The sequence below is a fragment of the Myodes glareolus genome, chromosome 10 (genome assembly GCF_982192425.1).
Source record: "Myodes glareolus chromosome 10, mMyoGla1.1, whole genome shotgun sequence".
NCBI lineage: Eukaryota > Metazoa > Chordata > Mammalia > Rodentia > Cricetidae > Myodes > Myodes glareolus.
The window spans coordinates 14,062,818-14,082,715 of record NC_142035.1 but is presented as its reverse complement, the minus strand read 5'-3'; the positions used below and the strand labels follow the sequence as shown (position 1 = coordinate 14,082,715).

The following is a 19,898-nucleotide window of genomic DNA, read 5'->3' as shown; positions in this document are numbered from 1 at the left end:
AGTATAATTTTTATAATGTCCAGTGCTAGTCAAATGGGCAAGAGTGACTATACTCTGGACATCTGTAATGAGGTTCCTCCCATCTCTTATCTGGCTAGTATAAAACAATAAGAAAATTTTGAAGACAGAGTTGAGAAACATAGGTGGTAAAAAGTAACACCCATGCTTGCCTTTACCTAAAGAGAAGCTGTTAGGTAAGCATGATAGAGACACACAAACCCCACACTATATGTGTGGTCAGCTACCTGCAAAACAAGCAAAAAGGCAAGTAAGTCTCAGAGCCTTCACCTGTGATGTCTGCTCCTCCTCACTGCTGGACATTCTCATTTCCGGTGGGATGACTAACCTACAGGATGGTGCTAATTTGCATTTAAACATCAACATTAACATTTGTGGATTGCCTGGCTGGGTCACTAAGCCCTTTGTGTGGAAGCAGTGGTATTAATAAATGACTCTCCCTCAGTAACAGGAACACATTGTTGCGACTTCACCTTTTGTACGAGGACCTCGTCCATCAAAGCTGTCTCTGTAGCGGTCAAAGTAGGAGTCATCCTTTCTCCGGCAGTAGTCATCCATCCTCAGATAGCGGTCGTAAGAGCCTTCCCTCCTGAAAAGTTAGGGACAATTTCTCAAGTTACAACACTGTCCTACCCAGCAAAACTCAGATGTGGAGAATACTTCAAAACCAAAGTCCCTCCAAGGTAGTCTCAGAATTTTGGAATCCAGGTTTGTATGTAGGACTTGTTTATTGTCTCTGGGGCTGTGATTAAGTTAACTCATCTCACAAAATAATATGGACTTGGGATGAAATGAGATGGAATAAACACAGCACTGGAGCAAATGAACCATAAAATGGTCAGAGGAACCATTTTATGCCTTCTCATCTCTCTTCCCTCTACTTTAAAAAAACTGTAGTAAGGGGGCTGGAGAGATGGCTCAGTTAAAGAGCACTGGTTGTTCTTCCAAAGGTCCTGAACTCAATCTCCATCAACCACATGGTGGCTCACAATCATGTACAGTGAAATCTGATGCCCTCTTCTGGCATAAAGTCATACATGCATATACATAAAATAAATGACTAAATCTTAAAAACAAGTAGTAAAATATGTATCAATAATTTGCCATTTTAACTTTTTTATCAGCAGGATCTCATGTGGCTTGAACTTGCTCTATAGCCAAGGCTGGCTTTGAACTTCCCTGCCTCAATTTCCTGTGCTTTCATAGGTGTACATCACCATATGGGCATCAAACCATCTAAGCGCATACTTCACTGGTGCTACAATCTCAATGCCATGTAGCTGTGACCATTACCCATTTGGAACTGCTGGACAACCTCAAACAGAATTCTAAATCATTTGTCTGCTTTCCCCAGTCCCAGTGATCTCTATTGTCTTCATGGATTTGCTTCTGCTTTCGTTTGTATAACACTGTCTTTCACAACACAGATGACTTAGATGCTTTTTTGTTTTTTTGAGAAAGAGCTTCTCCTGGCTCTACTGGAACTCACTCTGTAGACCAGTGTAGACATAAGTCACCAAACAATCCCAAAACAGTTTGGAATTATGATTAAAAAAAGGGTTATTTACTTAAGGGGAAAACTTACAGATCACTGTCTAGACAACAGGCCTCTGCGAGACCAAGAACAGAGTCTAGTAGCTGGAAGCGGAGCCAGAAACAAGAGAGAGAAAGCAGGGCTACCACTCCTTTTTAAAGCAAAAGAGATCATGCCCAAGTGGGCTGGTATCTTAATGAATATTGGCTGAAGGAGCAGAAGGAGCTCCTGCAGCAGACCAGACTAACCTCAAGCTCAGAGATCCTGTTTCTGGCTCCTGAGTACTGGGATTAAAGGACTGTGCCGCCACCATCCAGCTCCAGATGCTTTTAATAAGCACAATTCATCAATCTTTTACACACTCATCAAACAGAGTGCTACTTGATAGGAATATAAGGAAATGCAAGGTAACTTATACAGAATTTTCAGTAAGTGCCCCCAAACACAACTAAGAAAAGTTGCCAACAAAAAGGCAGATGGACAAGTTCTGGACATACCTGTACAGAGGGTCTCGGGAGTCTCTTATGTCTCTGTATCTGTCATACACAGGATCTCGATGATCTCGAAAATCTCTAGAGTCTCTTAGATCACGAAAGTCCCGAAAATCCCTCAGGTCCCTAGCATCACGTATACTTCTGCTGTCTCTGTGATCCCGAATGTCTCGGCTGTCTCTGTGGTCCCGCAAGTCCCGAGGGTCTCGAATGTCTCTGCTATCCCGGGCATCTCGGCCATTTCTGCCATCCCTGGGTTCTCTCCTTGGACTTCCTCGAATTGGAGAGCGATCACGCCTTGTATCTCGACTATCTCCAAAGCCATATGGATCCCTGTGGGAGTTAACAAAACATGCTAAGACAAAGAAACTTTGAGTGGCCAATCCTTCAGTTCTTTATAGGAGAATGCCACCTCCCTCCAAATATTTTTCTCTGAAATATAGCACACAGTGAGAACATAACTGAAAATGTTAGGACAGTCCCCATCTTGTTAACAATAAGTCCTAGAAGGTTCCAGAACCTCAAAGATTATAGCATCAAAGGAAGTATGCACAAACAAAAGACAAAAGTTGTGGCTGAAGTAGTAGAAGTCATCGGGCTTCAGGCATTACACAGTGCTTCTCACACATGCCGAGTTAGCTCTTCCACCACAGGTTTTCAAAGTGAGAGTGCTTTCCTCTACACTCTATTTCCTTCCATGATCAGTTATCTGAAAAAGACTTCATGGGTCAGGACTACAGGGCACAGTAAGGGTCAAGGTTCACAAAGGAAAAGCCAACCTTTCAGCTCTTTATGGGAGAAAGTGCCACCCTTCAAGTCTTTCCTCTCAAACACAGCCCTTCAACAGTGAGAGCAGGACTAGAATTTTAAGGACAGTTACCTCATCTATCACCCTGCTCAGACACACTCTCATACAAAGTAACTGGAGGAATAATTTTTACAGTATATATAGAAAACCAGTTGAAAAATCTAACAGGACACTGATGCGGGAGAATTGTCTGTATTCTGTCAATCATATTTTAATAAAACGCTGATTGGCCTGGCAGGCAGTATAGGCGGGAAAACCAGACAGGAAGTGGAGGTGATGCAATGAGAACAGGAGAATTCTGGGAAGCAGGGAGGTTCCTCTGCAGTTCTGCCCAGGCCACCGGAGAGGAAAGATGTAAGCTGCCCCACTGGAAAAGGTAATGAGCCATGTGCTAACGTAGATAAGAATAATGGGGTAACATAAGTTATAAGAGCTAATAAGTAGCCTGACCTAATGGGCCAATCAGTTTATAACCTTATGGAGTCCTGTGTGTAATTTCTCTTTGGGATTTGCCGGCTGTTGGGGTACCGGGCGGGACGGAAACCCCAACAAGCCGGCCCTCATGCTACAACACTCAATCAAAGAGAAAAAGCAAGCAGTCTGGTATGCCAAGCTAACAGTTCTTAACCAGCTCTTGTACTGCTGCTGGTAGCAGTCCCTTTGCACAGAATCTTGTTAGGTCCTTTCCCACTATTTCCTCCATGTTTACTGGCTCAACCTGAGTTGCTTTTATGACTTTTCACAAACACACCTATCTGCACACTTTTGTTCATATGGCTTCTCTATTTCCTACATGAATCCAAGTGCCACCAACCCTCACAAGCAAGGCCACGTGCCATCTTCCAGCCATTTCCTCAGACTTGTAACTGTAACTGCTTTCTCCCTGCTACAGCCTCCATGTCTGACCCACTTGCAGGATTACATCCTTCATAATGCCTGTCCTCAACTTTTGATCTTCCGCAACAGCTCCACCACAGCTCTCGACTTCAGTAAATGACATGACTGAGAGGCACTCAGGCTCCAAGTTCTGTCTAAATCACACACGTTAGTTTCCTTCTCTGAAAGCTGGCATCAGTTCTGTTCACTTTACCTTCACCAAATGCTAATTCCTAAACCAGAGTTAGAACCTTCTAGAACCCTCCTTTCTGTTCTTGCTGGAATATTTATGCAGTAAAACTTTTTTGTTCATTTCCCACAGTATTTAAAGTCAATAAAAAAATATCCACCACGGGTAGGAAGGGCCTCAACAATCTTGGTCCCTAACTTCCTCAACCCTGCAACACTTACTTCCTCCACGGTTTACTGTATTTCATCTAGCTAAGATCTTTCCCGATCCTCTAGCGCAGCAGGATGGACCCAGATCCCATTTTTAGGTTTCAGTATAGAAATATCTCCTATGCCCTGATTCTTATAAGTTTATTTTTTGATATTTGAGACAGGGTCTCATAGCCTAGATTCATGATCCTCCTGTTTCCCACCGAGTGCTAGGATTACAGGTGTGTGTGCCACAACACCTGACTGATTTTGTTAGTTTAAAAAGCTTTTCCAGGTGTGGCAGCTCATGTCTGAAACTCCAGCACTCAGGAGACTAGGGAGGAAGGATTGCCATTGACTTTGTGGCTAGTCTAGCACACAAAGAGAGTACAGACAGCTATACAGTGAGGGCTGTATAGCCCACAATGATGGAAAAAATTACTTTCTGCTTCTAAAATGTCAAGGCTATAATCTTTGGGGGGTGGTATTAGGGGTTAAACTCATGGTATCATGCATGTTAAAAGTGGGTGCTCTACTTTTAGAGCTGAGCTGCATCCCATCCCAACAACTGTACTTTTTCATATTGACTATGTATATATTCTATATTCATTTAATATATCTTCACTAGTAAACTGCAAAATCTACAGGACAAAGATGTCATCTGATTCTGCCCTAAAAACATATCACGCTGGGAGGAGCGTGTCCTACACACACTACTACTGCACTCAGCAAACTGTCCTGAGGCAATGGTCACACAGCGCACATTTTAATCAACAATGGACCACGTGTGCAACAATATTCCTTTAAGACTATATCACTGAGCAGCTGTCTGAATGTAAATACACTTTATATTGTTTACAAAACAACAAAAAAATTGCCCAGTGGCAGGTTGGTGGTACCTGTTCACATAGACTCCCTAGCGACAGAATGCTGTCTTGAAGGCTGTGCCCCTAAGATACAGCAAGGAGTTCAGGAAATGTCTGTACTGACCTCTGTTGAGATTCTAGCATTCATCACCACTGTACACATGAGGCATTTATCACAATGCCATTGGCTTGAGAAAGCCTTGGTTTCCCTTCCTCTTCATAGCCATAGCAAAAACAATTTAAACGCAATTTTGTTTTCTACACATTTTTTTGCCCCTCCCCCCCTGCCCTGAGACGAGGGGCTTGTAAGGTTGTTTAGGCTGATCTTAAACTCTAGGTTCAGCCTCAGCTTCCAGAACAGCTGTGACAATTCTGGTCCTCTATTTTAGGACTCACCAGTACTCTTTGATTTGTTAGCACTGTCACACAGCAGTAGCCAGGTGTTTAAATGGGTGCCGAACATTCTTTACCAGAATCAAGTGCAGACTAACCAAGACTGCCAAGCTCCTACTGTATCACAGAACCATCCTGCTATCTGGAACATCTGCTGCAGTGTAAATGTGGGCAAACAGTCAGGATACGACAGGAAGTGATAAATACAAAGTATTTTTAGATTATTAATGACCGGCAGATAAACCTGCCTTGGGGAGCGATTAGAAGTAGTCATTAGAGGTGGAATCAGATTTCAAGTGTTCTTGGCAATCAGGGCTGAAATAGCATGAGTCTGATCGACTGAGGACCACACAGGCCTTGGGCTGGGAGAATGAGGATAAGAACCCATGTGTCACAGCATGTTATCTGCAGCCGTATGACAATTATGAATGCCGTAACTGGCTCTTGTTATTACTGTTTTTATTTTTGTGGTGCTCCTACACTCTGCCACCAAGTCGTTCTTATTCTTTCCACCCCATTGAAGCATCTTACCTGGTAGTTTACCTTTGCAGGCTGACTGTTAACAACCCTGTCCTCATAGCCTGGGTCCATACTTCTTGTATGACACAACATCCCTTCCCCTTCCCTCAAAGACTCTGAAGTCCATGTGCAACAAAGCTAACAATTCTCTTCTGGAGAAACATGCAAAAGGGACAATATTCCCAAAGGGGAATGGATAGAAGCAAAGGAGTGGTGGTAGTGAGGGCAGTAAAGACAATAATTCTCCAAAATGAAAAGGCAAACGTTTCCCTCCTCCAGATGAACAACATGGCAGAGCACTGTTGTTGCAGAGACAAAAATAAAACAGTAAAATCCTGTTAGGGCTACTCTAGAACCCAAGTAACATTCTCAGAGCAATGACACTCCTGTTTTTGATCCCACTACCTTTCTCAAAACAAAGACAGTTAACAAAAGGGTAGTGCTGTGTCCAGTATCCAGAGCTAGCAGAGGGCAAACTCCTGCATGAGGAGTTTGACCTTAGATGATAGGTATGTTACAAGCAGGTTTCTGGAGCACAGAAAGCTCACACGATCACTGCATCAGCAGTGTTTACAAAGGGAAGCTAAAACAGTACACTGTCATGTACTATACCACTAGAGACCACGAAGGAACACAACACGGCAGTTAGGCAGCAGCACCAGAGACCACAGAGGGAGACAGGTGGTTAACACACAACTGTGCTCCATGTTCATGATCTATTCGGGGGAGAGGGAAGGGGAGGTAAATGCTCTTTAAGAGACAATCAAATCACTGGGCAACATTCTAGAGACAAGGCAGGGATGGGTAAGGGGAAAAACCATGGCTCAATAGCAGTGACTTGCTTCTGGTTGATAAGCTTTCTTGCTGGGGACTAAAGGAGCTTGGAGGGTACTAGGCATTTGAAAGCATACAGAGAAGAACCGACAGATGATCAGCTTAAAAGGCTGAGTTGGACTTGAGCTGTTTTTCAGCCAGCTTGAAATGTCAGATCCAGGACAGTGTTCCTTGGTTTTGGCAGTCCAGGAGGTTCAGGAGAAAGGCCCTATCTTCTTTCCTTTTTGTCAGTGACTCCTTTCTTCCTGTGTCCACCGAAGTATTGGGAGGGTTAGTCTTCATTTGATCCTGAGAAAAATCCTTTGTCAGCTCTTCAAATTTCTGTCATAGATTCTGCCCACAAACACCATTATCTAAATGCAGTGTGGCGCTGACCCTCCATGACAGCCCCAAGTAGTGAGGAATAAGGAACTTGTAGAATTTTATCATCAAATACTTGTAGGAAACGAGGTACAATGAGATGTACACTTCACAGGTCCGAATTCTTTAGGTGCTCAAGCTTCTCCTCAGGAAGCATGTTGGCTCCTCCACTGATAGAAGTGGCACTTCTTGAGATCTGATGACTTTTCTTGAAGAGGTAAATCACAGCCGAGAGTCTTCCACTGTGATGCCACTGAAAGTTGGGGCAATCTTATACCAACGGAACAAGCAATTATGGAAGAAGTTAAGGTCACATGGACAAGGTGAAAACACTGAGGCCATACAGGAAATTTATCCAGATCTGGGTTACTTCTGATGAGCTAATCCCCAGTGGCTTTCACCAGAGAGGTATATATATGTATATACATATATATATATATATATATGGTCAATATCCTTCAAAAATGTAAAGGGGAAAACCCCCTAAGGAGCTTTTGTTGTGGAGAAAGTAATTCTATTTATTGTTCTTTAAGGTCATATGGGAAGGTTTAGGAAATAGTATTTGAGGCCACACTGGCACAAGGATATGTTGTAAAATTTGGTTTTCAAGGTAAACTGAAAATGGCAACTTCAAAAATCTGGGTCATGAGAATTCTAACTCAGTCCCCGAAAGCAGACCAGTGCCTGTTGACCAGCTACAGATAACCTCTACAAGTATGTAGTGCACTAAAGTGGTCTAAGGAAGCAGCCCAAGGGCTGTGCAATAAAGATCCTGGCTGAAATGTGATCGTGAATTAGGAGCCCTCATGCAGATTCTATGCTTGGCCAGGCCAACAGAGTCAGAATTATACTATGACAGCTAGAAGCATTAGGGAGGTACATTACTGAGCACCGAGCAAGCCCAGCAGAACTGTGTTCACAGAGACATCTAAAGAGGTGATAATCCTGTGAAAACTCCCAGAGACACAGAGGTGTTCTGACAGTCAAGGTTAAAGTCCAGCAGAACAAGTGTTATAAAGGCCTGGCCAGCACACCTAAAAACAATTTTTGTTTTAGAGTAGACAGAACAAGGAGATAATGGTGTATCTTAAAGGAAATGCCGGTCGCCAGCTCAGTGTCAAGCTTTACTCCAGAAAACACCAACCATGTGCATATGTAGAAGGGTTTGGGCTGCTCAATGAAGGCAGTTCACCTGCTGACACTGAGCTACCTCAGGCTTTGACTGGAAGCATGCAGTCCTGCCCTACCTACACATGAATTCCACTGCTGTTCTACTGGTGTCCAGAGAATGAAGCATAAGGTAGGGCAGTGACCAAAAACAGCACTACTTTTACTTCAGTACATTTACTTTGTCTTGATCTATTTCTGTTTTTTTAAAGTAAAAATTTGAGCTTCTTTTGTTCAAGTTTTAAGTGGTGCTCAAAACAAATTTTACCAAACTTGAGCATTTTGTTTTCCCCTCAAACAAATAAGCATAACCATATAGAACACCACTGTGCTAACTGCCAAGGAACCCAGTCACATATCACAAGAAAAGCTGTTAATCAAATGGCACTAGCCTAGCAATCCGTTTTGCTGATTGTGAACATGGCAGGAAGCCACACCCTATCTACATTCAAACAATTTGTCTAGAGGTTAGTTCTGAGGTCTATCAAGGTATTCGTTTATCTGGCAGGGAGATCATTTGAAAGGGTTCTGTCTAATGCTATTTATATACTTGTTTGCTTATGGGAGCTATTTTTTAAAAAAGAAAAAAAATACTATTTTTTCCTGCAGTAGTTTGAGTAAGAATGAATATATAGGCATTTATACTTGAATGCTTAGTCACCAAGGAATGGTGACATATATTTGAAAGGATTAGAAGGATGAGGAGGTGTGGCCTTGTTGGAGGAAGTGTATCATTGGGGGTGTGCTTTAAGATTACATAAGCCCACACAAGGCCCAGATTCTCTCAGCCTAGGGGCCAGATGTAGCTTCAGTGCCATGGTGCTCCCATGCTCCCTGAGTGATTATTCTAGAAAGTGTGTGTATATTTTCCTTTTTGTATTTCCAGCTGTAAAAACATAGCTGATTCTATCCGGAGACTACAAGCATCACAGAGGGAGAATTTTTCTAGTAGAGTCAATGTCTTCATAGTTATAAATTCCATACTCATTTAAGCCACTTAGTTGAGAAAAATACAAACTAGTGCTCTCTGAAAATGACACATATCACATCTCCTCTTTCAAGTCATTAGCAATTACAATTCTGACTCTCCTAATTCTGACCTTGGATGCAAACTCTTGGCTATATCCACTGCATGTTTATTAAAGCAATGAGTGACATTAGAGATGGGACTGCGACTGCCCTAAACCTATACTAGTTAGATACAGCCTGACTGAAAGAGATATTACATGAAAACTTTTTAAGTTTTAAGGCTTTGTGTCCTTACAATATGTGCGAGGCTCCTCACACATACCTGTAAGTCAACCAAGGGAGTATTTATTTGTAAGCCACAAGCAATCATTTCCTTTCTTTTCCTTTTAAGACAAGCTCTAGTGTATCCCAGGCTAGTCTTGAACTTAGTATGCAGTTGATGATGATCTTGAACTCTAGTGTCTACTTCACAGATACCTGGATTACGGCATGCACCACCACACCACACAGTTTATGTGGTACTGGGGACTGTACCCAGAACTTAGCATACACTAGGCAAGCCTTCTACCAACCAACTTGTAGGCCCATATTTCTATATGGCATAGCAGCCAAGTCATCAAGCCATAGGCCACACCTGAGATGGGTCAGGTATCTTGCCAGGCAGGCTGTAGCTAACCTAACAAAAGGTCAGGATGTTTTGCTCCTTCCATTGTAATTTGGAGGATGCCTGACAGAAATGCTAATTCAAACCTACATAGCATACACAGCAGACAGGTAGTTGTGGATGGGACTGAAAGCCATTCCTGGTTACCTTGGAGACAGAATGCTAATGTATTTCCACCTCAGTTAAGTTTTGGTATAAGAGACTGTTTGGAGAATAAATGAGAAAATTTTTCAGAATGTAAACTCAAGATAGCATGAGGGATCTCTGAGAATCTCCCTCCTGATAAAACCATGTGAGTCGTGTCTTTATTCCCATCTCCTCCACGCCGGTCCAGAAAGAGATAGTTTATGTTGGGGGTCTGGTCAAGAGAAATAATTGAGGGTCTGGGCTAGCACTGGACCCCAACACCAACTGAGCTATACTTGCAGTCTGTCACAGGCATTAAAGGATTAGAAGGAAAAATATACGACATGCTTTCTTATAGAATGAAACCAACAGATAGCTAGGACATCCACGTGACAGCTGCGGCATAGCTGCAGTGTGGTGTTGAATTCAATTTCTTTGTACATTAGGGTTTTGTCTGAACAACTAAGCTTAGTTCATGTAGGGAATGTAGTTTCATTTAAAAATTCCATTTACAGCTGGGTATTGGAAGCACACACCTGCATTCCCAGCACTCAGGAGGCAGAGGCAGGCGGATCTCTGTGAGTTTGAGGCCAACCTGAGTTACATTCCAGGACAGCCAGGGCTACACAGAGAAACCCTGTCTCAGAAAACAAAAACAAAATTTACATTTACTCTCTCTGTGTAGGGGTGTCACCGCACACACATGTGGAGATTAGAGGAGACTTATAGGAGTCAGTTCTCTCCTTCCACTATGTTGGTCCTGGGGATCCAACTTAAGCAGCTAGGCTAGTGTCAAGTACCTGTTCCCTCTAAGCCATTTCACTGGCCTGGAATGTGTTTTATTGTGGGTTGTAGTTTCTGTGGAAATTTGGCATTTTATTTAGGAGCAAAGGCAAAATCTAGAGTATACTTGAGCTTTCAAGGGACGTCAGATATCAACTACATTGCGTCGGTTTGCATCCCACACAAAATTGCACATACTGCATCCCATTTGCAGGTTGCCATGGGACCACAAAGTGTGCATACAATCTCAATGGAACACTAGCAGAGTTCTTCCTTTGTATCTTGAGAGTACACACCAAGGATATGACTTTTGTCTATACTGGAAGGAAGGTCATATTGGGGAAATGCCTTCTATGTGCAGAAAAGCTCAGAAAAAGGAAGACTTTTGAGAAGTGGAGTGTTTTGCCCTTTTTATTTCCCCTCAATTAAGTAACCCAAACATGCGAGCACACAGGATCTGCAGCACAGGCACAGCAGCAATCTCTCAAGCAGCTCTTTCTGCAAACCTGGGTTAACGTCTGGACCGGCAGCAATTTGCAATGAAGAATCAAATCTCTGCTGCCTGTTGCATTGCAGCATGGCAGGCAGACACCAACACGACCCTGGGGCCCTCTTCCTGCTCTGAAGGCTCCCAATGACACGTTAGCTGGGGGAAAATAGAGGTTTATCCTCTTCCAATTGCCTGCAACTCATGCTGCAAGCTGAACTTGCTGATTTTGTCACCGAAAACACAAAGCTTCCTCTGCATCTCCTGATGTATGATTTTAAAAAGTAGGAAGGCCCTTCACACAAGGTCCTTGTTTGCTTGAGAGTTTCTCATTTGTTGGGGGGGAAGAAAAGACCCTTGATGTGTGAAGTTGGGCTTAACTCCCCAAAGCCCAACTCTCCCAAGGTAACTCACTGCTTCAGGGTACTTTACCTTCGTGTGGGGCTGGGTCTTGATGGAGCCGTATTCATATTTCTTCTTTCCGCTGCCTTATTAATATCTGTAAAGAATAATCAACCCATCTGTTCAATGCTACGGAATAAAAACAAGATCATCAGCACATTTTAAATGAAAGCAACAACCAAAAATAAATAAATAAATAAAAAAGAAAGAAAGAAAGAAAGAAAGAAAAAGAAAAAAACAATGGCAACCAGCAGGTATAAGGAAATCCATTCAGAGACAAACTGGCATTTGGGCAGTTTTTATTATTAAGTTAAAGGTATACAGTGTCATGACTTATAGGTAAAAGATGTCCTTCTATTTTGTACAAATTTAATTATGTCAATATTTTAATACCCTGCCAAACCCTAAACTTAACATCACCCTGTCCAAAGGGAAGCAAAAGTGGTTGTCAGTTGGATATTGTGTTTGTGTGTGTGTGTGTGTGTGTGGGAGAGATAAAGCAAATAATTCTTACATTAAAAAGAAGCTAGAATTAACTGTCTTAAAACATCGCTATAAAGCACAGCCTTTTAACGTATTTTAGATTGCTTTTTAATTGGATGGAAATCTTCCAGAATGAGATATAGGAAAGAAACTCATTTTTAAAGTAAAGAATGTGATTCACTCACATCTATAAGCGAAGGTGAGCACGAGCACGTTGCATATGGGCTGCGAGAAACCATTCCTAGTCAACTTTCATTTAGAGAGGATGGCATGTGCCATGGGATGAACAGCATTTTAGGAGCTTAGAAAAAGGTCGATAAATGCATGCAGCGAAAGATTGTTTTGTTAAAAATAAAATACCATATTCTAAGAGGTAATTAAGTACTTAAAGAAACATACCAACCGATGCCTCAAAATAACAGCTGATCTCAGAAAATAAATGAATGGATTAGAACTTCCAAAGCTGACAAAGAGACACACTGCCTCCTACTGCAGTTCAGCTTCATCCCTCTTGTTCCACTGAAGCAGTCAACAGCATCACAGCTAATGACTCAAATGGTATTAAACACTCAGGTAATAGAATGCTTTAAAATAGTAATTATGTATTTTTTTAAAAATCCCAAGCAGTTTCCAATCATGTGCAAGACCACGACAGTAAGAAAAGCTTACAGTGGTCTAGTATAGGCTTCACTCACTTTGTAAGCTGCCAATTTTTAAGTTCTCATTTAAGTGAGGAAGATCTGTAATTCCACTTAAATCAGAAGTCTCTATATTATGACCTGGAGGATAGTTTTAACAAAACTGAAGAGAACATGAATCTACATAACCAGAGAAACTTACTCTGCCCAAATCATTCCTTACCTCCTGAATTACAAAGACACAGAAGAATATAATCTCTACTTAAAGTTAGAATATATTTTCTATGTACGACTTGATTAGAAATAGATGCCAGAGCTTTGATACTGAAGGAGATTCTGTAATTTACAGTTAAGTTCACAAATACCCAAATCATACATTATATAATAACAGGCATCACAGTGAATAATTAAAATTTTTAAAAACTGTGCATGCATGTGTGAGGGCTGGACAACTTTTGGGGTCAGTTCTTTCCTTCTATAACACGGGTTCCTGGATCAAGTTAGGCAAGCATGTATCTTTACCCACTGAGTATCTCCCTGATTCTTAATAGTTTTTTTTTAAAATATGCAATTGTGAAGAAAAAAGTTAAGCTCCACAAGAGCTTACTGATCTATCAGGCTCATCACACACTTCAAGTACAAATAGGATTTAGAGGAAATATACTACCTTTAACTAGTTACAGAATTCTCATACTATCACTGGGCACACCTAGTATGTGCACATAAATGGTGCTGTTTATAGCACAAGCTGCTTTGAACTTCAGATCTCCTGCCACAAACCCTGGAGTGCCGGAATTTTTAGGTACCATACTGCTCCCTGTGGTACTGTGTTAACTGCTAAGTTTCTGTCAAATCTGTCCTTTCCCTCTGCATATGAAAGGTTATTATACTGTATCCAGTCTGTGAATGTCACCATATAGGAATTACAAGATCAAAGTGGTTATATATTATGAAAATTTGAGGCAAAATTTGAGGTTCAAGATAGGAAGGGGATATTTTATGTCCAAGTTACTAAAAACGATTTTGATTTAAAGATTATTTAAAGAACACTTACAATTATATACTTAAGTCATTTTTATCATAATTGCTATGTAGTATCTATTCTCCTTGAGTAATAAAAAGCAATGATATACAGATGGTGTGGTATATATTTCCTCTACAAAAGAGAGAGAGAGAGAGAGAGAGAACTCTCAATTCCCTGCCACTTTCCTACTTCTTTGAGACAGGCTAGTCCCACATTGAAGACACTCCTCCTCCGGTGTCAGTACACCAAGTGCTGGCCTCCATAACTAGTTCTGTTTTGTGGCAGCAGGCAGATTCTCTGCCACTGAGCTGCATCTTCAACACAAACTACTTTTTATGTTAGAGGCCAACACACTTTCAGTGTGGTCTGCCAAATGTTTGCCTTTCCACCCTCATTTCACCCATCTTTCAGTTTGGTTGACATGCAGAGACAATGAAATGGGACTTTTTGGCTAAGGACCTCATTCAGGAGGACTGCTCGTGTTAGGGTAGGGTGGAGAGGGTTTCGGACAGTAGTGAAAGCATCATCTCCGACACTGTTGTTGAGCCCCTCACAAACCTAGCACACACACAACTTGTGGAGATCTGAGTTCCTGTCGCCAGAGGCAAAGGTTTAGGGAGCTTTTCTCTGAAAACACACGCAGTTATTGGTAAAGGAGCTTCTGTATTAACCACATTCTTTTCCTCCTGACATCCCAGAGAACTAGATAGCCAACATCAAGGAAATAAAAATGGCATTATCTAAAGGAGAAGAAAAAAAGCAGCAAGAGTCAGAGCTTTATTGGGACAAAAATGGGGAATTATGATTGGATAAGAATTAGTCAAAAGGAAAGTGGCAGAGACTTGGGAGTCTTTCCAAGGACAGGTAGAACACTTCTCTAGAGCAGAAGAGGGAACAACATGGCTTCTTTCTGTTTCTGACATATTATTTTGGTCAAACACTTTTATAAAAACCAAAGTCAGTCTCTCCATGTCTTCTCCACTTTTGCTTGGATGCTACTTATACAGTTAAATAATCTGATCAGCAAGGTGCCATTTTGTATTACAATAATCAGCAGGAGATAGAACCTCAGCCTGAACAGCTGTGGTTTTCAAGCATTCTGACAGCTTTAAAGATTGTTATGTCAAGAAACCAACATCAACCAAAGGGATTTACAGAAAAAGAAAAAAAAAACTGGAAAAATAATCAAGAAAGCATGTTTCACAGAAGCAGAATAGCCACTTTAAACCGTGACAGAATAGGGTGAAGATTCCAGACAGTATATAGTTTCCAATCTACACTTTCATTTTATTTCAGACTAATATGTCACGCAGGGCTCAATAGGTGCCCTTGTGTGTTATAAACACTCATGTTTCATTCATAGTACCATGAACTGCTGTTCTGCTCCACATACATACATATGTATATGTATGTATCTGTATCTGTATGTGCATGCATATACATGCATATATATATATATGTAGAGAGAGAATACAAATTGTTTACAAAACAAGGATTTTGTTGTTTCTGCAGTACTGGACCTCATGAATGTGAAGTAAGCTCTCTACGATGGAGCTGCAGACATGCCCTTCAAAACAACCTTAAAACTAAATTCTTCAACTCAGCAGGCACAGCAACAGCAAACAATGAGCATGAGATGTAACAGCGGTGTGAACCAGGAGGCCTGAATGGTTCACAGCACCATTATTACTGTTAAAAGATTTCAGAAGCCCATATAATTCCAATAATGGCCAACAAATGAAATAAAACTTACCCCAGAGTTTAGTTGAAAAGCAGCTAACAACCAGGAGTGACTAAGCAGGCATTATATGAAGATGACACCATTTGGAAAAACCATTCCCACAAAGACAGCAAAATCACCTACTTCAGGGTTTCTAAAGGAAGATGGCTTTGGTGACACATGTAAGTCAGGGACACTGTTGTGAGTTTTACTGTCACAGGCCAGAGATTAAAAAAAATGCCATGAAGCTGGGTGTGGTAGTGCACACTTTTAATCCTAGCACTTGTAAGGCAGAGGTGGTGGATCTCTGTGAGTTCGAGGCCAGTCTGGCCTACAGAGTGAGTTTCAGGACAGTCAGAGATACAGAGAAACCTTGTCTCAAAAAGCCACCCCCCCAAAACAAACAAACAAACAAACAAAAAACCCCACCTGAAACCAAAAAACAAATTAAAGCACACACACACACAAAATAAGGTGAATGGTAATAGGGGAACCCAACCTATGTCCTACTCTGACATCCCTACACACATGTATATTCATACTCATGTGCACATCATGTATACACAATATCATTCCCACAAAAAAATCTGAACTCAGATCCAAGTCCAACCAACACAAACTGCTTAAATATCGGGCTAAGCCTGCCCTAACAAAAACATGGTTTCTATTTAGAACACTCTTGCTGACTGATCACAGCCCAAGGGAACCTGGAAAAGGGCCAGTCTATGCTGAACAGCCAATGTTTAAATACTCAATAGATACTCATAGATACTCAATGGAGTAGAATTTACTTTATCAATTTCCATTACCTCAAACTAAATATTTCTAAAATATTTCTGGGTTTTGCTACTGATATTTTAACTCTTCAGATGAAAATTATTGTTGTTTTGGCCTTTAGTTCCAAATTCTCCTGTCCCGGCCTCCTAAATATTGGGATCAAAGAGCTCCAAAAAAACTTAACGGACAGTAATTTCTTGCTCTTTTTTTTTTTTTTAAATATTTATTTATTATGTATACAGTGTTCTGCCTGAATGTATCCCTGCAGGCCAGAAGAGGGCCCCAGATGGTTGTGAGACACCATGTGGTTGCTGGGAATTGAACTCAGGGCCTCTGAAGAGCAGCTGGTGCTCTTAACCACTGAGCCATCTCCCCAACCCCAATTTCCTGCTCTTTTAACTGTGAAATTTTGTGTGTTATTAGAGAGAGGATGAGAGGCGTGGGCACTCTGGGGATTGAACCTATGACCTAGTTTGTAAAGAGGTGGGCAACACTCTACCACTGAGCTTAACTTTTTTATTCTATTTTCTGAAGCTCAAATTTAAAAAAATTAAGAAACACACAAGTTCGTATAACTTTCACCCCTCACCAAAGAAGCTTTTTTTGGGGGGGGGGTGTTTCGAGACAGGGTTTCTCTGTGGGGCAGTCCTGACTGTCCTGAACACTCTGTAGACCAGGCTGGCCTCGAACTTACAGAAATCCACCTGCCTCTGCCTTCTGAGTGGAGTGCTGGGATTAAAGGAGAGCGCCACCACACCCAGCACAAAGAAGCTTCTTTTTTGCAGCAAATGACTATTACAGAAATGTACACACTGCAGGCAGTGGTGGCACACGCCTTTAAGCGGACCTCAGTGAGTTCGAGGTCAGCCTGGTCTACAAAGTAAATTCTAGGACTGTTATACAAAGAAAACCTGACAAAAAACCAGAAAGAAGAAGAAGAACAAAAAAGAAATCCACAAGCTGGTCAAATGCAGAAAGTATAGAACCATGGGGTGTCCAACTCCAACTGATACATTTAAAACACAACCCCCATACCTAAGGCTCAGGGAACAAACATCTTTGAAGAGGAGGCAGGAAAATAACGTTAACAGGTAGAGATTCAAGACACCTTCTGTCAGACAGTGTCTTGCAGACATGGCAGGGAGAAGCATCCATGAAATCTCAACAATACCACTGTCTAGACAATATTTGTAGAATGACAACACCAGTTTACATGCCACTGTAGAAAGGGAAAATTTCACAAGGCCATATCCCTAGAGGAAGAGCTACATATAGGTAATCAATGGCTGCTGAGAGTCAGAATCACTTTTTTCCAGGGACAAATCCTAACAGGCTATCCAATCCCAAGCGCTTAGCCCTAAACACATGTACACATTAGCAAATATAAAGAGGCTCAGTAGTTACATAGATGTACACACACATACAGGCACAGCTCTGTGCACATGTATATATAATACATACAAATATATAATATAATACACATAATATATCAACGAGTTGGGGATGGGGACATAGGAGTTGGGTATAAATACAGTACTCATGGATGAAATTCCCAAGTAAGAAATGTAAATGAAAAAGCTCACAAGTTATACCCATCTGTAATTATGGGATACGTTGTGATGCTATAAGGTACAGAGGTATGCATATTCATAGTCTGTGTCATGTGTACATACATATATGTAGTGTGGAATAATTGAGTTAAGTTACCATCCATCACTTTCAACACTTATCCCGAACTGCATTTTACCCCTCCACCACCATCTCCCCAACCCACAGTAACCATCATCCTCTTCTGCTGTGAGATGACTTTAAAGTCCACATAAACAAGGTCACTGAGCTTTTGCCTATCTGTGCCTGCCGATTCCCCTTTTCTTTTTTTTGGCTAGGATCAGCAGATCCCAGCTGAAGCCCCACTTAAGGAATTCAATCAGTCAAATTGTTTGATTTCTCTGAACCTGTGTCTTCTTGATAAAATGAATATTATACTGTGTTTGCTATGATGATTTAATGAGACAAACAAAAAGATTTACTGAGAGTCACAAAGTTCAGTTAATATAAAGTAAACCACTTCTACAAAAAAATTAAAATACAGCTTTAAAACAGGCAAAATAGAAAAGCTTAGTTCAGCTGGGTGGTGGTGGCGCACCCCTTTAATCCCAGCACTCGGGAGGCAGAGGCAGGCGGATCTCTGTGAGTTCGAGGCCAGCCTGGTCTACAAGAGCTAGTTCCAGGACAGGCTCCAAAGCCACAGAGAAACCCTCTCTCGAAAAACCAAAAAAGAAAAGAAAAGCTTAAGTAAGTCAATGAACTTGAAAAGGACAGTTTATAATTAACACATGGAATATTTCTTTTATGTTGCCATTTGTTGAATTCATACTGTATAAACCAGGCGGTGGTGTTACACACCTTTAATTCCAGCACTTAAGAGGCAGAGGCAGGCAGATTTCCGAGTTTGAGGCCAGTTTGGTTTAGAGTGAGTTCTAGGACAGCCAGGGTTACAAAGAGAAACCCTGTCTCGAAAAGCAAAAATAAAAACAAACAAACAAAAAATTCTTACTGTACTAGGTGTCAGATATGTGGAGACGACAAGGTTCACGTCCCTGACTTACAGGGGTTCGCTGTTTAATAAAGGTGAAAGGTACTCCCAGGGAGATGGCAGGTGATGGAGGTGGGAAGGAAGGACTGAAAGAAACAGTGGAACCTAAAGGAAGAACGGCGTGGGAAAAGGAAAGAGCCACATAGGAATGCAAAGGAATGATGCAAAAGACACAGCCAATCAGAACAGCACAGAAGAGGAGGGCAGATGAAGCCAGTCTAAGGCTAAATCCACATCACGAAACACTTTGCTGTGAAAAAAGGAAGAAAGTGATGGCAAAAGGACCTGCTAGATATGAGACATGAACTAAATTACCAAAACAAAGCCAAATTAACAAAGCTTCCCTGCCTAAGAACAGGGCAGGAACATTTAGACTTAGGGTAGTTTTTGCCAGGCAGGGAGGTGGCTTTATGGAGAAAGGCAATTGCCACAAAAGCCTAGTGACCTGAGTTCAAACCCCAATACCCATGAAAAGGAAGGAGAAAACGGACTCTATAGAGTTGTCCACTCTCCACCACATGAATGCTGTGACATGTGTGCACCCCCACACATCACACCCACATAACAAAATTTTCAAAACAGAATGCTGCCCATTACAGTATCAATCTTTGGGAACCACTGGTTTAACAGTGAAAGAAAAAGGTGGAGAAAATTTCAAAAGATTATGATTTTACTTTTAATAATGGAATATAAAAATGAACTGATGATCAAATAGCCACCACGCTTCTCTTTAGCCAGCTTTCTAACACTTTAATAGCAGAAAGAAATGACAACCATTCTCCATTTTCTTAGCATCATTGAAAAAATTACAGCAAATAACAACAACAACAAAAAAGAAACCATCATCTTAGCTCTGAGTTCAGTGCTAGGGTAGACCAAAGGGCCTTGAGCACACCAGGCACGTGCTCCAGCACCAGCTTCACCCAAGCCATCTTAACACTTCAAGTGGACACTTGGGCAGGAGTCTTGCAACCTTTCCATCTTA

At 41.4% G+C, this 19,898-nt stretch overlaps 1 protein-coding gene across 2 annotated transcripts in view; it reads right to left on the bottom strand.

The window, feature by feature from the left end:
- Window positions 1-19,898, bottom strand: part of Ncoa5 (nuclear receptor coactivator 5) — a 33,892-nt gene that overhangs the window by 9,544 nt on the left and 4,450 nt on the right. For both annotated transcript variants that reach the window (XM_048441055.2, XM_048441056.2), the window contains exons 2-4: window positions 11,706-11,772; window positions 2,050-2,376; window positions 492-607 (exon numbers count right to left, since the gene is read on the bottom strand). In XM_048441055.2, the coding sequence (XP_048297012.1) occupies window positions 492-607; window positions 2,050-2,376; window positions 11,706-11,743 (481 nt within the window). In that variant the 5' untranslated portion in view covers window positions 11,744-11,772. The remainder of the gene's footprint in view (window positions 1-491; window positions 608-2,049; window positions 2,377-11,705; window positions 11,773-19,898) is intronic.